The sequence below is a fragment of the Halyomorpha halys genome, unplaced genomic scaffold (genome assembly GCF_000696795.3).
Source record: "Halyomorpha halys isolate HHAL.00 unplaced genomic scaffold, Hhal_1.1 Scaffold1041.1, whole genome shotgun sequence".
NCBI classification, from domain to species: Eukaryota; Metazoa; Arthropoda; class Insecta; order Hemiptera; family Pentatomidae; genus Halyomorpha; species Halyomorpha halys.
In genome coordinates, this window is record NW_027106832.1 from 139,817 (window position 1) to 159,444 (window position 19,628).

Genomic DNA, 19,628 nt, shown 5'->3' on the forward strand with positions numbered 1-19,628 from the left:
AAACTCTCTTAAAATATATACAAACAAAAGAATAGACAAATGAACATAATCAGACTATCTGTATGAAAAATAAATAAATAAAATAACATAATGATAAAATAATATATACAATATGAAAAGATATAATTACATGTTTTTACCTGTAATATTCTTCAGTTTTATTCAGGAAAATTGGAACAACCCTAGAGCCAGAACTTTCCAGAGCCTTTACATAGCTAGCAGATATATAACTTGTATGCTCAGGAAAAAGTTTTTTCATTGGTTCACTCGTTTCTTGTGCTAATAAGCCAATTATTGGCCTGTCAGTAGCTTTACCAATCTCAATTAAAGTAATAAATAAAACCAATGATTTCCAAAAGTGCTGAAAATACATAAGTATTAGTGAGTAAAAGATGAGGCTTATATATTGTGTTGAAAACTATACTACCATTTACTATTCATATATTTAAAAAAAATATTATAATCTCTACCGCAACGGTAAAATAAAGGGCCAGGGCTGCACTACTTTCTAAGGATGTACTATTACTCGACCAATGGTGGTGTAAGGAGGTGATTTGGTCAGAATCACACTCAACCTCCAGATTTTTACCCAATTAAGGGTACCCACTTCATGAGGCTGGGTGTACCCTGAAGGCCACCCGAAGCCATAGGTCTGACTCATGGCTACAGTGAAACAGAAAAAAAATTATCTGCCACAGCTGGATTTTGAATCTGGATCCTTGGAGTTAGTATCACTGGCCACCTGCTCCCACACACACATAAAACAAAAGCACAATCGAGAATTTTGAACGGAAAATCCTCCATAAAATTACAGGTGCAATCTGGTATCATGGGGGAGAAAAACTAACAGTGAACTTCTTGCTGAGTCTGGTAAATCAAAATATCATGATATGAAGACAAGAAGGTATAATAAGGGTAGGATAAGCAGAACAAGTAACTTGGAGCAATCCATCAGGACGCTTTGACAGTATAGTTATATAGGAATATGTATATATATTAATATGTCCTTCTCTATTATTTATTAATTTGACAATATAAATTTTTAATAAATAATCAACTTTTATTGCTTGTTCATATAAAAGTATTTTGTTGCCTGAAGGGTAAGAGAGTTTATTGTTAATTCTTTTCTTTAACACATACTTTTCTACTAGAGGAGGCCTATTAATTAATAAAACAACTCTCATAATTAATATAGAGCATAGTAATTAAAATGATATTATCTTATATAAAATTATTACCTGCTAAATTTACCTTGGAACAGAAATGAAATAATGAGATTAAATATTTATGAAACATTTATTAAACTATAAATAAATTAATAAAAACAATCAACTAATAGTAAAGCCTTACAATATTATCTAATAATAAACCCTTACATTAACATCTCTTTTATATTAAATGAAGTAAACTTATCACAATATTTATAATTTGTAAACAAATTATTACGGTTTTACATTAAACCTCAAACAATTTTTTATGAATAACAAATTTTATTAGTTGTATTTATGAATATTTATTTTTCCCAATGTTCAATTAAACTATGCTTATAAATTTTCAACTATTAATATAATTAATACAAATCCTCAATGTATTGGTTAACCATTAATTATTATTTCAGTATATAATTCAAACTATATTTAAGAATTTTAACTCTTTTTCGATTATTAAGTGTTTATTTTTAACTCAGACTATTGCAATTGTATTTGATAAGGAGTGTTTTTTTTTTGTATGCTCTATTGACCTGCAATTTCTGTGAGAGGTCTTCTTGATGTCTTCTGATTCTCATCAGATCATGGTGGGATGTCCAGACGACAGAGAATTCCTGTCTCCCTCGAACCACCCTTTTAGAATGTCCATATATTTTTAATTTAGAGACGGCTATTTTTTTCATTGGTTTCCATTGGCCATAATTTTTAAAGATCAGTCCCCATTTGAATTATTTTGGCTCCTCCTTCTTAAAAGAACAATCAGAATGTTTGTTATGACTGATAGTTGGATGCATACAGGTCATTTATTATTTCTGTTTTATTCTTAATCTTTGGAAGAAAGGTCTACGATTAATCTCTTATTTTTTTAATATCATCTTACCCCTTGGAGTTGCATCTGGTCAGTTTTTGATAACAGTTTAAATGGAATAAATTTTAGCAATAACAATTTATATCATCCTTGTTATGATACGGAAAGATTTAAAGAGTTCCAATCATGATCATTTTCATTCCATTTGTAACATCTGCGAATGGTTAGTAAACTAAAAGAAATATTAAAAATATGATTTTACTAAAAAAAAATTTGATTCCATTTATTTTTATGAGAAATGAAAACACTGGTAAATCATGATTTTTGCTATTGAAAAATATTTGGTAATTAAAAAAAAATGATAATAATTGTGAAAAAAGAAGAATTAAAAAAATAAATTTATTACATCAAAAACAAAGCTATTTTATAATAATTATTAACACTTTCACTATTTTTACTCTTCGTTATGGTTGAAATAATTCTAGTATCTAGAAAAAAAAATTGGCATAGCTTCATTCCAATAAATTTTATGAAAAAATATACAAATGTCTCCTAGCCAAGATGTTGTTCATGATAAAGCCATATTTTTTAAATTTATTTTATTCATTTAAAAAATTACATCCAATATGGTCCGACCAGATGAAAATATCTATCGGTTGGTGCCAAAATAACACTACACTAAAAATGATAGACATAAGTAAAATGTAAATATTACAGTTTAGACTAATAGGGCGTTGTGGAGGTTATACAATTTTTAAGCTAGATCATTACAATATGAATTGATCTCAAGTGATACAACTAATAATTTAATTAACAAATACTAAAATGAAAAATAAAAATAAAATAATAATTGTTAAAAAAAATTAAATTAACTGATTATATTACATTAAAATAACTGAAAGTATTTTGAAGTGAATATTAAAGCTGAAAAATTTACAATTAGTGTATTAATATAATAATGAGAATATATCCTATCTATCGATCATTAGTTTCTCCCTAACTTGAGAAATTGTTTATTTATATGTGGAGGTGTAAGTGAACAAGTTGAGGTTTTTTTCATCTTCTGTATAGGATAATACAGGCATCAATTTTTTAACTAGATCAGTTTTATCCAGAGCTGGACGAAAATTAGTTATAAATAAAACTATGACTGAGATGTCATGGATATGATGTTTAGTTATTAATGGTTCATTAACAAATAAAATATCTGTTTATTTAGTTAAAAAAAAAAAACTTAATACAAAAAATTATTAAGACTAAACTGTGTACTAACCTTGTTTCTCAATCCATGCATGTTTTATTTTATTTCTATAAACATAAATTTTACATTCAAACATGAGTTTCTTGTTACAACAGTGGTACCACCTGTTACATAAGGATTTGAACTATCGATTATTGGTCATTTATCGATTTTAAAGAAATTTAGAAGATTAGAACATTCAACATTCATGGAATATATATTGGAGGAAGGAATGAGAAAAGTGGGGGGGGGGAGGGGTTGTCAAAGGAGGAGTAAATACTTGATAACCTCTTCTATCCATGTTTACATTACAACTGTCCAGTTATTCTCGATAATGGTCTAAAAGATCTTCTTCAACAATATTGATGGACCAAATTATTCAAGGATTTACTTTATTTTATATTTGCGAATAAATGAACAGTTTTAGAGATAATTAAATAAACATGGGAAATTCCTATTTAGGTCTTCGCCCTTTTCCCTTTGAATGCGAGTAGGGTGTCTCACTATACTGTTGTTAATACTCGGTTACTTTCAGGATTCCATGTGCAGATATTTGGTAATACTATGGACCCATTGACTGTTTATCCCGTGAAGTTCACGGGCAGAGCGTCAAATACCATTCAGTTTATCTCGTACCACGCACTGACAGGATAAGGCGTTTAAACTGTTTAGTCTACCAAAGATATTTAAGACTACGGCTAGATTCTTTGCTTTCTCTGTTTTCTAAGATTATTTTAACTAAAGAACATGGTTTAGTTTTGAATTCAGTTTTCCGTCGACTTTGAAACCGATCAAACAATCCTTCACACCGGAGTTTAGTGCTCCATCTAATAACAAAATACCACAAGGAAGTACCAAGCCCGAGTAAAGGCGGTAGACCTTCCTCTACTTCCACACAGCTTCAATTAACAGAAAGACATTTTATTTATAATATTCCGCCAACTACGGACTTTTTGGACTAGAATTCGTTATTTTACCACACTGTGAAAGTATCTGCGCATGCAAGAACACTGTCACATGTGAGATACCTTGACAGTGAACTGTCGCACCATATTACCTCATCATACAAATATTACATACAAATTATGAACTTTAATATTTTCTCTTTGTATTTATAAAGGATGAAAGTTTTTGTTTATAACATCTATTGATCAGTTTTTATGATTCACTGACCAATTTAGACTGTTAGCGAGGTTAGGTTCACAATCAGAACCATCACATGGGAACCAGTATTTTCGTTATTTCTCACTTAAGCAGGGGTGTTGTTGTAACAACGTTTTTAGGGTGGTTGTAAAATCCAAAATTTACAACTTTTACAAACACAAAAGTAGGTTCTCAAATTTCCCTCTTCATATTTCCAAATTTATGGGAGAAGGGACGATGATAATCACTCTCCCTGTTCTTCCATAACGACTTCCTTGGCCTTAAAGCTCGATAATCCACTTTCTTCCCGCCAAGTTGGAGTAGCGTTTGGGAAATTTTATCAAAAACAAAGCTGAGTGAGTACAAAATAACATAAACAATAGGTTTACATACTGTCTTCATTCTGAGATGATTCTGTTCATAGTAGAAATTAAATTATAACGTTTGTTTATCACTCATTAACTTTTATCAGGCATTATATTTATCGGTTATTATTCAACAATTGTTGACAATTGATAAAAGGTTTCTAACACCCATATCTAGGCTATTCATAAAGATTGATAGAAAATCGACAAAGTGTTTTATAATCCTTAAAAACTAAAAAAAAAAATAAAATAAAAAATATGAATCTAAATATTGGAAGAAGATAATTGACCTATGAAGTAGATTGTATGAAGATAATCTGAATGGCGGTCAATAGGTTATTACTATTGATCGCCATCCGAACTATCTTCCTACAATGAATTTAAATAGTTTTTCCATATTTTTTTGTGCACAGCTATTTGAAAATAATAAACAATAGGGAAGTAATATACAGCGTTTTTATTATACCGCTACTTTTCTTGCATAGTGGCACATTTTTTTTTAATAAGTAAAATGGACATAATTAAACTATTTACATGAGGTAGTAAGAAGAAAGTGAAATAAGTTAAACTAATAAAACAAACAATAAAAACACTAGTCACATTTACACTATTATGAACAATATTTACATTCTCGACCTCAGGATCCGCGAGCCCACTCTATGAGGGGTAGATTCTAGCGCAGCCCTCCCATCGCGACACTGGTAATAAGCCAGTGGAGGCTGAGTAAGTAGTGGCACACTTGACAAAGATAAATGTTTTTTACAATTTTGTTTTTGAGATATTCCATAGATTGTACCGTAAACTGGAGTTAATTTGTAAGAACCCTGCTAGGAAAGTCCGTTAATCCAATAAAATATTTTTTTAACTGCAACAGTTTCAATCAAAATTCAAAAGACTGATCAGTAGCGCTCCCCCCTACATCAGTAACAAGAACTTACACAAAGACTTACGAACTTCCTACATACAAACAACCATTAAAGCATTATATAAGCGGTTTCACGACACACTTCCAACACACACTAATTCTCTAATTCAAGGACTATCAACACTATACTTACCAGATACGAGACGACGTTTACGGAGGAGCTGGAATAGGGATCTGTTAAATTGATTTTTAAATTTCAATTTTAATGGAGAGGCATCATTGGATGACCTTAACCTTCATGCCTTCATGACATTTTTTAATTTTTATTATTATTATTATTTATTTATTTTCACTCTCTCTCTACATCTCATTCGCTGGTTGTAAAAATACTTTTACAGTTGTGAATAAACTAAATAAAGTAAAAAAAAAAAATTATTTTTTTTCAGATGTGCCACTATTCAGGAAAAACAGCGATATATATATACACATATCATTTTCCTAACAAATGATACTATTTCACTATAGGTCGGCAAATATTATTAGATGTTCAAAATGATTCGTTTTAAATGCTATAGTGATTAGAAAGTGTTTATACAAGTAGCAATATTAGTAAGAGAATATTGACCTGTGATAACGAATAACAGCCTGAGGGTCTTTGACATTGGAACAACAGTTTGTTAAAGCGATTGCTTTCCATTTGGGACATTACTCAACTGCTAAGAACCTCGAAAATGCAACGCGCAACTAAATGTTCTTCGAGGACTCTCAAAGATATGTTCCAGAATATGTTTCGGATCTCGACAATCTGTGGGTTGTTTCCTTTTGTTTTTACCGACAATGATCTCGTCCTTTCTCTTCATTTTCTTGCACACAGCATCCTCTGTATGGGTCTTGTATGTTCTACAATGACGTATATAATTGTTACTCAATTTATAACTCTGAAATCTAAATCAAATGCAATTCTATTGAGTGGAGTTACTCCTTGTGTTCTTTGTGTAATCGTTCCTGATCTTTCTCTGTTCTGGCTCTGGATAAACTTGAAGAAGTTTAGAAAAATATTTCGAGCATTAAAGGTAGTCGAAGATGTGACACATAAGTACAGTCTATCCTCCAATTACAAAGAGCATTTTATTTTGTTTTTTATTTTCATAATGATGTTTATTCTTGACACCTCGTCTCAAGGCCATTTTGTATACACTTTTTCAGTTTACTTGACGGTTATCAATGTCTTCTTCGTCATAATGCAGTTCACAACCATCTTGACGACCCTGAGGAACTATTACTCCTTCTTGGAGGACACTCTCTCACATTCCACCGCAATGGAGTGGGCGCAGTGCCACGAAGTCTTAGGCGCTTGTTGTGAAATCGTTAACAGATGTTATTCCCCCCAACTGTTCATCTTTACCCTGTCTACCTTCAGCTTCATGACTAGTACAATTTATATTATTATCACCCACGGAATCCATGTTAGCGAAGATAATATGATCATATCCATTACTTGGATATTTTTGATGTCTCTGTCGGTATGGGCCTTTATTTATAATTGCCAAGAAACAGTTCAAAAGGTAAATTTTATGATCATTGATATTGAAATTATCTTAACCGACGTAACCCCTGAAATAACTGCAATACTAACTTATTAATCAGAACTTATTTCATTAAGCTATGTACAAGAATTGAGGGGTGTATTGAAAAATGACGTTAGGTTTTTCGCTCCAGTTGTTAAAAATGTACATTTAATCTTCTTTTACTACTATTTCTGAACAACCCAGCAGTTCCAATCTTGTAGGAAGTAGATATAACCTTCTATATTGAAGAGGGTAAGCTTCCAGAAAAAGTGAAGCCAAAAAGTGGGCATTAGGAGGTTGGGAGTATCACGCGCCTATAGCGCCTGCGCGATGCCACTATTTGCCAAATGTGTAGAGTTACTTCAAGAAATACTCTAATTAATTTAAAAACTAAATGTTATTCTGTATTATAGTAATATTTGGTAAATCGTGTTGTAAAATTGTTTGTTCGTTTTTTTGGAGAGTGGAAGTAGCATTCTCAGATATTTTAGCACAGAAATTATTTTAGCAAGCATTTGTAGTTTTTTTTAGCCCTAAGAATATTTGTAATTTCTTATTCCCGTTCTTTTTGAAGTTTTCCTTTTCCTTTATTTTATTTTTTTATTCTTTAAATAACCATTGAATTATTGTGGTGCTAGGTCCTTACAGAGGTCAGGTATACTTACGTTAATTTATATGCTTACAATCTTGTAAGTATACCTTTTAACGTAATCTGTGAACCGTAATAGTTCACTTAATTTTTTTATTTGATCTTCAACTGTAACTGTATTGTTGAAAACAATAGTGAACTGTCAGTTCAGTTTTAATTATATTTTATTATTTGAGGGAGACCTCTAAAAGAACAAGGCAATCGGGTCTTTAAAAAGAAAATAACACTGTCGGAAGTTAAAAAAACTAAAAGAAATTTATGATATAATATTTTAGTACCCAGATAAGTAGATGTGTACCATAGAATGTCCCATATTTTTTAATTATCCGGGTTGACAGTAAGTTATCTTCTAGCTCTAGTTCATTTTTTAGCTTTCAGTCCATCAGAAAGGTACGCCTTACTTATTTTTTCATTTTTTTTACTTTATTTTATTCTTATTTTCCGTGTACTTTATTTTTATATTTCTCTTTTATCTACTTTTCCATTTGTCCTCATTTCTGTTTTATTACCTAATACCTTTTTGTAGTTCTTGTTTATTCATTCTTTTCATAGTAAATCTTTAGTTTACTTTGTTCATTTTTATGTAAACTTTCGCATATTTGAATCATTTTTGGCCATACCTTAGTTTACTTTTATTTCATGTCATTTATTCTTTTACTTTGGTACTTTTACTGGTGACTTCAATAAAAACTTCGGATTCTTTAAATATTCTTAATTAACTATATATGACCCATTTTAATCTATCGCATGTTGCCATCTATCAGGTAATTTTTTAATTCCGACCTCCCAGAACTCTCTTCCCTTTTGAGAAAGCAAAATATCACTGGTGTCTACGGCAACTACTTACATCGTTATAATGGTTCAGTTCACCACCTGAACTGTTCAAAATCACTTTATCACTACTATCTTCAGAGTGTGAACGCAGTATTTTCCAAGTTATTTTTACTTTTATTGATAGTACAACACTATCAGAAAAAATATTTCTTTGTTCTGTTTATTGTAAAATCGTACAAAAAAAAATCGTGAAGGATTGAAAATTGTTACATTTACAATTTTATATTCTTCACGATTTCCTAACTTTCTGTTACCACCAGTGTAATGTCTGAAGAGACATGTTTTATCCCACGAATTGAAAAATAGAAATGTAGAAACAGTGTTGTTTTTTTTTCATTCAACCTGAACAAGAACCAAATATACAATATACAATATATCATCGACTGAAGGAATGTATCGATAAGAAGTATTATCTTACTCATACATTTTCATGAAATATCTTATGCAAGTGTAGAGAAGAAGTGCATGATGATACTGTGCATTTTAGTTAATTCTTTATGTTCAACATGTTGAAGTTTAATAGGGAATGAACTCATTTTCTCAAAAACTCAATCCTCTAAAAGGTTTTGATTTAATATTTGAAATTTGTAGCTAGATAGAAAATTAATTTCATTTCGAGACTATATTCCTTTAGAATAACAGCAATAACTACTATAAAAGAATAAATATATCTAACGAGAAAATTGAATAAAAAAAAAAAAATACAATCCAGATTAAAAATAAATGAAATACAAATATTGAATAAATTATCATAAAATAATCAATTAATTGAAATGGAACACTTGTGCATATATTCACACATACAAATATAAATATATTTTATAATAGTACTAGAGCCCAGGAGGAGAAAAATGGCAGCTATTTCACCCCAATTTTTGATTACTTTAATGAAAACTATGTATAATTACTAGTCGAAATTGATGAGTCTGCCAAGTATAGGTAGGGGGAATAAAACATGGCGGCTGTTTCAAAACGTTAAAGCTAAAATATATTTAAGCTAAAAACAATAGATTTCAGAAGTAGGGGTTATGAAAAACAAATTATTATTGTTTATCATAAAATATACTTCTCAGTTAACTTTATTTACTTCTCTTTAGACCGTATCTTTGGTGTCAATGAATACTTAAGGCCTAGTACAAGAGCCCAAAAGGAGATAAAAGGCAGTTACTTCACCTCAATTTCTCATTACTTTAAAGAAAACTATTTATAATTACTAGTATGATTTGATGAGTATGCCATATTAAAAGAAGATTACTCATGTATAAACTTCTTTCCATCATAAAATTATGATATCATGATTAAAGTGTGTTGTTCTGCGATGTGAGAAGGTATTGGACAAGGAGAAATTAAATGAAGATAGGTAAGATGCCTGGTGGATGTTAGGAGTAAGGGAATTTCAGGGCGCGGTGGCACGGGCTAAAAAGAAATGTACTTCTGCTGTTAGGTATAAGGAGGTCAGAAAGTTGTTTGCTGGGATAGGATTGGGATTTGAAGTTGATGGCTTGGTACACGTATGATACGAGAAAATATTGTCTATGGTCAAAGGGGAAATTACTAAATATGCATGAACTTTTAAGGTTATTTTGCAAAAATGCTACTCTGCACCGAATTGCTGAAGGGAAATACGGTGCATTATGTAAGAGAATACCGAAGACTTGTGGGCTCTTTTCAGTTCTCCCTGGGTAGCAGAGAAGAAACTTTAACAGCAAGGCCAGAGTAAAGAACAGAGAGGCTAGTAGAAGAGCAAGATATGTTGCAGCAATGAGTTGTTAGTATAAACGGTGTTAATTGTTGTAACACCAGGCGTTCAGCTTACTAGTGGTTGTACGAGTAGTAACATAGGAATTGGACAAAATTCAGAAGAGTTATGAACGACCATATGAACAATGGCCAGCTGTAGGAAAAAAAAAACTCTAAATAAATTACGTTCAAAAATTTTTTATTTCTTTGATGAATGATATTTAAGGGTTTCAAATGGCACTAAAAATTAAAAATAAATAACTACTATAAATAAAAATTATTAACCTACTTTAGTGGAAACATCTTTAGGTATTTATAATTTTTTGTAAATATAAAATGATTTAACCCTAGAACGACACACTGGGGTGTCACATACTCCAGCACTTTTTAAATTTTGAATAATTCCTACATGTGTAGCTCTTTTGCTAAACCCCGCCATGTAAATAACTGTCATTCATAACATAATTGATTCTGATTATCTGCTGCCATTTGTCAGTCTTTTTTTTCTATTTATTGTGATTTGAACTAGTCTTGGGGTACCTCACACCCCAGAGTGTCCTTAGTGTAAGTAAATAATAAATCCGGTAAACTCTCATTAGAGGAGCTTTTCTCTACAAAAAGGGACCATCCTTTATTTCGACACACCATATCCATGAATTGGTTCAGCTTCCTCTTATACTGCTTGAGATTTGATGATAAAATAAATAGACAAGAGAGGAAGGCTAATGACAAAATGGCACCCAACCAACAATGCAAGATGATGCAGTCATTGAAGAATCTGGTAAACCACAAGTCATACATGATTATAATTTGAATAAAGGATGAACTGATACTTTTGACCAAATATGTAAGGGGCACTCAACGGCCAGAAAAACAAGTTGGCCACTCCGTTTTTTTTTTTTTTTGGAATGTTGGATCATGTCAGGGTTAACATACTGTTACTGAATATCAAACTGCTTACTCTGGTAAAGTGGGAAAATAAAATGAAACGCAAAGACTTCCTTTTTGGTCTGGGATATTCACTTCTGGAACCCCGCCTAAAGAGGAGGCTACAGGCAGAGGCACTTCGTCGGTCACTGCGCCTAGCTATTGAAGACATTTTAGGTATAGAGGCGAAAACAAATAAACATACGATCTTGGAGAAACAAGTAAGGTGTTCTTTTTATGAAAGGGGAAAGGACAGGAAGACGAAATTGACATGTCTGCAATGTAAGAGAGCTATTTGCAATGAACACAGGGCGGCAATATGTCTGCAGTGCAGTGTGTGGAAGGGGTCCTTTCGGGGCCCCCACTATGTATTTTATTCATTTTTAATTTAAAAAATGACTTTTCCACCTCGTTTTATGATTCATTTACTTCGTATTTATCTATATTTAAGAGCCATACAAATTATTTTTTTTATTTAGGAACAACAATTAATTTTTAGCTAGTTGGCTCGTAAAATTTTACAATATGTGATTTTTGGAAATAAATATGTACATAACCCATTTTGAAATGATTTATTTTTGTTACCTAGACCACTTAGTTATTTTAAAATGCATTATAAGCATTGCAGGTTATATAACTTATATTTTATACCAATTCATATGTTGGGGTGTATCACACCCCACAGTGTCAGATTAAGTTGACTTATAGAAGTGTGTCATTCTAGGGTTAAATTTCTTTGTCACTCCTATCTGTCTGTATCACTTTTTTGTTGTAGTTTTTTCCGTTGTCGTAAATTCTGTCTTTTCGTAGGAGACTTGTAGGCCTGCTTTTTCCGCTATTTCTTTCAGGGTATTTATTTGAATAATTACCTCTTCCTCTGTTTCCACCGGAAGGGCTAAATCGTCAGCAAAGGCTAGGTAGCTCACCTTTATGTGGTTTTTCTTGGTCCCAACTACGGTCACTACGTTATTTATTTTCCAGAACTCTTTCATGAGTTTATCGAGTACTATGTACCAATGAATTGGTGACAGGCCTTCTCTCTGTCTTAGTCTTTAAATATCTGGGAAAGATAATATGCAATAATGGTTTGGAGAAGGAGAGTATAAAGAAGAAAATCATCAAGTTGGAAAGGCTAAGCTTCGCAACAGGAAATATTTACAATAAGAAGAACATTTCGTCTAATGCAAAAATAAGACATTACAACACGATCATTCAACCAGTAATTTTATACGAAATGGAGACAACATGCCTCCCTAGCCAGGAAAAATTACTGAAAATAGAGAGAAGTATCCTGAGGAGAACCTACGGCCCCAAGAAAACACAGTACAGGTTAAGACCCAACCAGGAAATCTACAGGGTAGATGACCTGGAAACCGAAATAAGTACCAGAAGACTGAGATTCTACGGGCACATAATGAGAATGGACCAAAAGAGACTAAACAAGAAACTCTTTGACAGAATCGGTTAATACAAGATTGTAGGAGGATATGTGAAGCAAATAAGAGAGGAAACAAAAAAATTGAAAGTAACAGACAAAGACTGCCTGGATAGAGAACAGTACGGAAAAAATTGAAAAGAAAAACGAAAGGGTACTGCGTGGTCGGAAGAGAGGAAGCAAAGGCACGCATAAATGATGAGAAGATACTGTGAGAGAAGAGCAGAAATGAGAAAGGAAAAATGAAATTCGCGTGGTCATGTAAGGCCGTTCCGTGAAAAAAAAAATTAATAGAATTAAAAATATATTTTTCAGAAAGAAACAAATCGATTGTTATATATTATCCTTGAAAAATACCTTCTGCGTTATGTGCCATGAAATTTAAATTTAATTTTAAAAAATAGCCTGTAAATCGGTTTAGAACTTTTGGTGATCTTCGATAAGTTACAAATGAAGATTACATTTTTATTTATATAGATAATATAATATTACATCGATTGATTCGGGCCATATCCTCAAAATGTTTTTACAAATAGATATATTAGTAAATTATGTTGATGAAAGGAATAGAATAGCAGTCTTTATATTGGAGTAAGGGAGTTTAACTTTACAATAATAGACCGTAAATGAGATTAGTTTCCGTTGAGGACAGCATTAACGCGAAAAATGCGAGACACAACAAAATATTCCTCCCGGACTCTCAGAGAAATGTTCCAAAATATGTTTCGGATTTCTACTTTCTGCGGAGTGTTTCCTTTTCTTTTTACCGACAATGATCTCGTCTTATCTTATCTGTTTCTCTCACTTAGCATTATATATGTACACCTCGTTGGTTGTCTTACGATGTATTTTTTAATTATTAATTTGAACTATAAGTCAATTCAACTTAGCTCTTACATGCTAACCTTGAATTATGCCACCCCCGTTGTTGTTTCTGTATCTATACCTATTGTTTCTGTATTTTGGCTATGGATAAACTTTAAAAAATTCAGTAAAACATTTCGGGCATTGAAAAGAGTGGAAGATGTAATAAAGTACCGGGATCCTTTATGCTTCTACAAACGCCACTTTATCTTTTTCGCCATTATCCCATTTTTCTTTCTCGATTATCACTTTTCCGATTATGTTTCGGTTTACAGTATTTTCCTGTACTTGAAAATTGGAAACGTCTGCCTAGTCACAGTCCAGTTTACTAACATCTTGACGACCATCAGGAACTATTACTCCATCTTGGAGGACACGCTCTGCACCTCCACCGCCGAGGAGTGGACTCAGTGCCACGAAGTTCTGGGAGCTTGTTGTGAGATCACTAACAGATGTTACGCTCCGCAACTCCTTGTCATCGCCTTATCCACCTTCGGCTTCATAACTAATACAATTTACATTCTCATTGCTCAAGACAGCTTTTATGTCAATGAAAATCGCACTATGGCTATAATTTGGGTATTTTTCTCCTTCTTCCGTGTGTGGATCTTTATCTACCATTGTCACGAAACAGTAAAAAAGGTAAGGAGTCGTTTTCAAATTATTTCATTAATACCTTTCTATATGTATGTTTGTTATTTGATAGTGATATTAAAACCATTTGTTTGACATTAACAACCAAGCTGATATTAGTGTAAATTTCTATATGAGTGTAGCTGTTGTGGCTACAGAGCAGTGTAAGATATTAAAAATTAAAATCTGTACCGCTACAACCCAGAGTCAGGGGTTCAGCTTTGTAAGGAAGTACTGTTACTAGACTAACGGTTGTGCAAGGAGGTGATTTGGTCAGAATCACGCTCGACCGCCAGATTTTACCCAATTAAGGGTAAGCCAATTTATGAGGCTGGGTGGACCCCAGTAGGGGCTCCATAGCCCACAGGGTTGACTCACGGCTACAGAGTAATAGAAAACAATCTTCTGACCAGCCGGATTTGACTCGGGTCCTTGGAATTAGTATCATTGTGCCTTACCAAGGTGGCACCACGCTACCAGTGTAAGATATACATTACTTTATTTGAAATAAGAAGATACAGTCTCTATGACATACTTTTTACAGTGCCTATCTTCGGACAACTCTCTTAGAGTAGATAGTAGAATAACTTTGACTGACTCTCATCTCTATCATATTTCTTAAACACCCCAAAATCGTTGAGGCAGGGATAGGAAAAACTAGAGGTGGTGCATTCAAGGTAAGAAGAAAGCGCAGGCAATAGACTAAGGGTTTCTCCACATCTGGAAATGATATATCGATTAGAGATGTTCTATGTGATACTTATGTTGTCGTATTTTATTGCAATCGAAACGACAATTTCTCAACTTTGGCTGCCAAAGCTAAAATAAAACATACAGTTCCTAAAAAAAGATTAAGAAGGGAGTATTCATGGAGTAACAAAAGACATTGTTTTCTACTAAATCCAGAAATGCCATATATAATGTGTTTTAAATACTCTTTGTGAGATAAACATGTAAATAATTTTTTTTATAAATCTATATTATTAAAGTAATGTTAGTTACGAAGCCAAAAGTACTCTTATACTATAACATTAGTAAGGGACCAAAGTCAAAGGACATCCTGAAATGATTTTCGAAACTTGACTGTTGCTATAAAAAAACGTATTTTAGGGTTTATCGAGGTGCGAAATATTTTGAAAATTCGGCATTAAATTTTGGTTAAACTATTTCAATGGCAATAAAACCTTGCTTATGTAAACATATTTTACGTTGAAATTAAGAGTTTAATCCGTCAAAAAACTTTATTCTTCACAAATAGCTAAGTTGATACCATTGCTACAAAGCCTAGTGACATGTTGAGGTGGTGGTGTTATATCTAATTCCAATTGATTAAGTACTTTTGACCAGAAGGTCTTGACAATGCATGCTCACTTAGGTAAGGTAGTTAATTAGGAGGTGAATAGATAAGATGAGACTTACGAGTTCCAGCAGTAAGTTCTATGAGGATAGGAACCTCGTCAGGGTACTATTCCTGTAGGTACGAAAAGGAAGGCAAGCCCGGAGGGTAGCCAGACGCCGGGTCTGGCAGGAATATGACTCCGTTCTACCGGGTACTATTCCTGTAGATACGAAGGTATGTAAGTCCGGAGGGTAGCTAGCTCACGGGTCCTACGAAAGGATGAAAGGTAGAAGAAGGAAGAGGAATTCAGAAAAGGCAGAGAAATAAAAGACAAGAAACATTTCCAAAAAATATGGCACTAAAAAGTACTGATCCACTATGTAAATTGTTGTCCTCTGCCTCCTAAGGAGGTGTTTCTCGTGAAGCGAGATTTCACACTGAGGTCTCACTTTGGCCTACTCTTGTCTCTGGGATATTAAACGCCATCGAGAGGTACTATATGTAAGATTTTAGCTTTCAGTGGATCAGCAAATTCTATTGGAATCTTTATTAATTCAAATGATACATTTATATATAATATTATATTATAATGACTTATATAGTTGTTACATGTTGCAATTAAGATATTTACAATGAATAGTACAAATATTAATATACGGCGTTTGCTTGCCGCCAGTAGTAGTTCCCGTGTTAGCTGGTAGCGTCATGCAGGTCAAGGTTGCGTCATGGCGGGTAATAGCTGTTTAGGTGGCTGTAGTAGTAGTCTAGACCAGCAGGTAGCGTATCGCTACAGACATCTGCAAAATTTGGTATCTTGAGTTTTGTTCCATTTTAATGTGTTTTGCAATTGAAAAAAGACCCAATTGCAAGTATGACGTCACTAATTAAAAATAATAGATCTCCAAACGTATATTAAAATCATAGATTTACCTTGGATCAGAAATTTTCAGTTATGGCACTTTAGCATTGTTATGACGATATAATATTTATGACATGATCAATACCAAACAATATACTCGAGTGATTGAAATATTTTGTTATAGAATGTTGATCCAAGAAACAGAATAAGAGTCTTTCCATCTAATCAGAGACTTGAGCGTTATTGTAAAAGAGATTAGTTTCCGTTTGGGATTGTACTCGTCAATAAGGACCGGGATAATGCAGGACAACACAAAACAGTCTTCCAAGACTCTTAAACAAACCTTCCAAAATATGTTTCGGATCTCAGCATTCTGTGGGGTGTTTCCTTTTGTTTTCATCGACAGCAAGCTCATCCTTTCTAATATGTTGCTTCCATATACCATCACGTACCTGATTTTTATCTGTTGTACAATGATATATGTCTTATTTCATCAATTTAATTATAAGTCCATTAATCTTAACAGTTATGCATCAATCATTAGCTTTACTACTCCTCACCTTCTTCCACTTCTTGTACCTACGGTTTCTGTAATTTGGCTCTGCATAAACCTGAAGAAATTTAGTAAGATATTTCGTGCCCTCAAGAGAGTGGAAGATGTAACTCAAAACCACGACTCCTTTTCTTATCAAAAACATTATTTTTCATTGTTCGTTTTTGTTGTCCCTATCTTCGTTATTGAATACACATTTTCTGATGCTCCTCCCATTCTCATCATTTTCATCGGGTTGATGACAATGAACGCTTACCTCGTGATGATACAGTTCACTAGTATTTTGGCTACCATCAGAAACCACTTCTCCTTCTTGGAAGATTCCCTTTACAATTCGACAGCAGTAGAGTGGACCCAATGTCACGAAATCTTAGGAGCTTGTTGTGAAATCGTGAACAGATGCTACTCTCCGCAGTTGTTCATCTTCATCCTGTCTACCTTCAGCTATACAACTAGTACAGTTTACCTTCTTGTTGTGCACATCCACTTTTTTAACAACGACAGCATTTTAGCCATGGTATGGGTGATAATTGACACCCTCACAGTTTTAGTTATCGTTTTTCATTGTCAGGAAACAGTTCTAAAGGTGCTTTCCTTATTCCTTATTAATTAACTTTAATATCCTTAGAAAAATTTTGAATATAATATTACAAGGATATGCCCTGATCAATAATTATTCACTCGGTCTTTTATTTTCAGGCCAAGAGCTTTGACAAGGCGTTGTACAGATTAGTCCTAAATGATGGCACAAAACAAATGTTACGTAACGTAAGTATTATAATAATTTTGAAGCTTTAAAACATATTGTATTATGGAGTTCGCTGTGTTTAGTAATAGTAATTTTTATAACACAACTTATTCTTCTTCTTTTCATTCCCTTAAAAAAAGGTCAAAAAACACAAATAACGTAATTTACAAAAAAAAAACTTTTACCAATCTTCATCTATTCAAACAAATCATGGCTTCTCACTGTAATGCACTAGAGTCAATTTCATGTTATAAAGATGCGGTATTTGAGAAGAATAGAGGGGGAAACAAAAAGAGGCTAAGACTGAAATGTGAGAAACTTGGACTAGCTGAAGATATTGTGGAAGAACCTGAGATGGGTAGGCTATGTTGCTAGAATGGCAGTAAAATGATTGGTAAGAGTTATGTGCGAAACAAACGTAGAAAGGCAGGAGCCAAGAGGAAGGCCAAGGAAGACGTAAAGGTAAGAAAGGCGAGAGGATCCAAAAACTTTTGGATCAAGCTCTAGCAAAGGGATCCTCATACTGCTATTTGTGAGAAGAGGAGGAGATTGAGTAAATAACAATTTGTTCTTTAAATCTTTATTATGTAATGTTTCCGGAAAGAAGTCGTAATTGTACATAATACGTTGTACATTTTGTTGTTATAATTATTGGATTTATAGTATACCAATAAACTATAATAGGTTCAGTTATAAGTTATGTCTCATGCATTACATTTAATTTATATTATTGAAATCATCAATAAGTATCTCAATTAATTTTGTTTGTAGAAGAGAATACGTCATCACTTCAAAGCGAAACGTAAAGTCGAGTTTTCAGCAATGGGATTTTTCAATTTTGATTACTCATTAATTGGAAGAGTGAGTAATTTTTATTTTTTTTAAATTATAGACATATTTTTTATATATGAATTTGGATTTGAAGTAGAAAAGCATTCCTCTTACAATTATATTTATTGACATGATAGCGGTCGAAATAAGCTTTCAGAGAATATCGAAAACCATTACCATGGACTTAACTAAACCTATCAATAATTTTCGAATCGTTGAAATTTTGTATTCTTAGTGACCATGTTAGTTTGGCACGGATTTCTTTCGCAACCATTTTTTTTCATATCTTTGTCGATTTGTTTTGTGACTTACTTCACGTCTATTATCAATGTTTTATTACTTTACTTAATGTCGTTTTACTTATTTCCAAAAACCGCATGATTCCAAAATCATTTGTGCAACCGACTATCTCATGTTCCTTTTCGATGCTCAACTTAGAATATTTATCATGAGGTGTTGGTAGTTGACCGTAGGTTACTGATTAGTGAAGATGGTCGGAAGGTGCGGACAGCAAAGAGCAATATAAATAAACAAAAGATATTTATTTATGCCGACGTTTCGACCTGAGTTTTAGGTCTTCATCAGGGCTATAGAACAACAGAGATAACACCAACATTCAGAGAAACATAAAATTGAAAAGAAATAGTATACAAACAAATATGGAATTATACAAAATATTCAATTGAATCATAAATAATAATCGGGATTATCTCTCTAGGAAGTCTGGTGAGTCAATTCATTTAAAATTTTTTGAGGTTAATGACTTCCATTTTTGAATGAATTATAAATAATAAAAAAATTGATAATTGAATCATAAAAAATAATTGATTGATAATTATAGAATTAGATGGTAGCAGATTGATAACAGTGAAAGATGAAATATAATATTATGTAGGTAAGAAGATACGTATAATATGATACTGATGAAGACCTGAAACTCAGGTCGAAACGTCGGCATAAATAAATATCTTTTTCTTTGCTGACTGCACCTCCCCCCCCTCTCCCGACCATCTTCTCCA

At 32.7% G+C, this 19,628-nt stretch overlaps 1 protein-coding gene across 3 annotated transcripts in view; it reads right to left on the minus strand.

The window, feature by feature from the left end:
* Positions 1–4,845, minus strand: part of LOC106688034 (gamma-glutamyl hydrolase) — an 8,977-nt gene extending 4,132 nt beyond the window's left edge. The window contains exons 1-3 of one of the 3 annotated variants that reach the window (XM_067045137.1): positions 3,290–3,484; positions 1,742–1,954; positions 141–361 (exon numbers count right to left, since the gene is read on the minus strand). In XM_067045137.1, coding sequence (XP_066901238.1) covers positions 141–361; positions 1,742–1,891 — 371 coding nt within the window. In that variant the 5' untranslated portion in view covers positions 1,892–1,954; positions 3,290–3,484. Of the gene's footprint in view, positions 1–140; positions 362–1,741; positions 1,955–3,289; positions 3,485–4,792 lie in introns of those variants that run through there. The other 2 variants (XM_014432297.2, XM_014432296.1) reach the window with 2 other exon arrangements.
* Between the last annotated feature and the right edge of the window lie 14,783 nt (positions 4,846–19,628).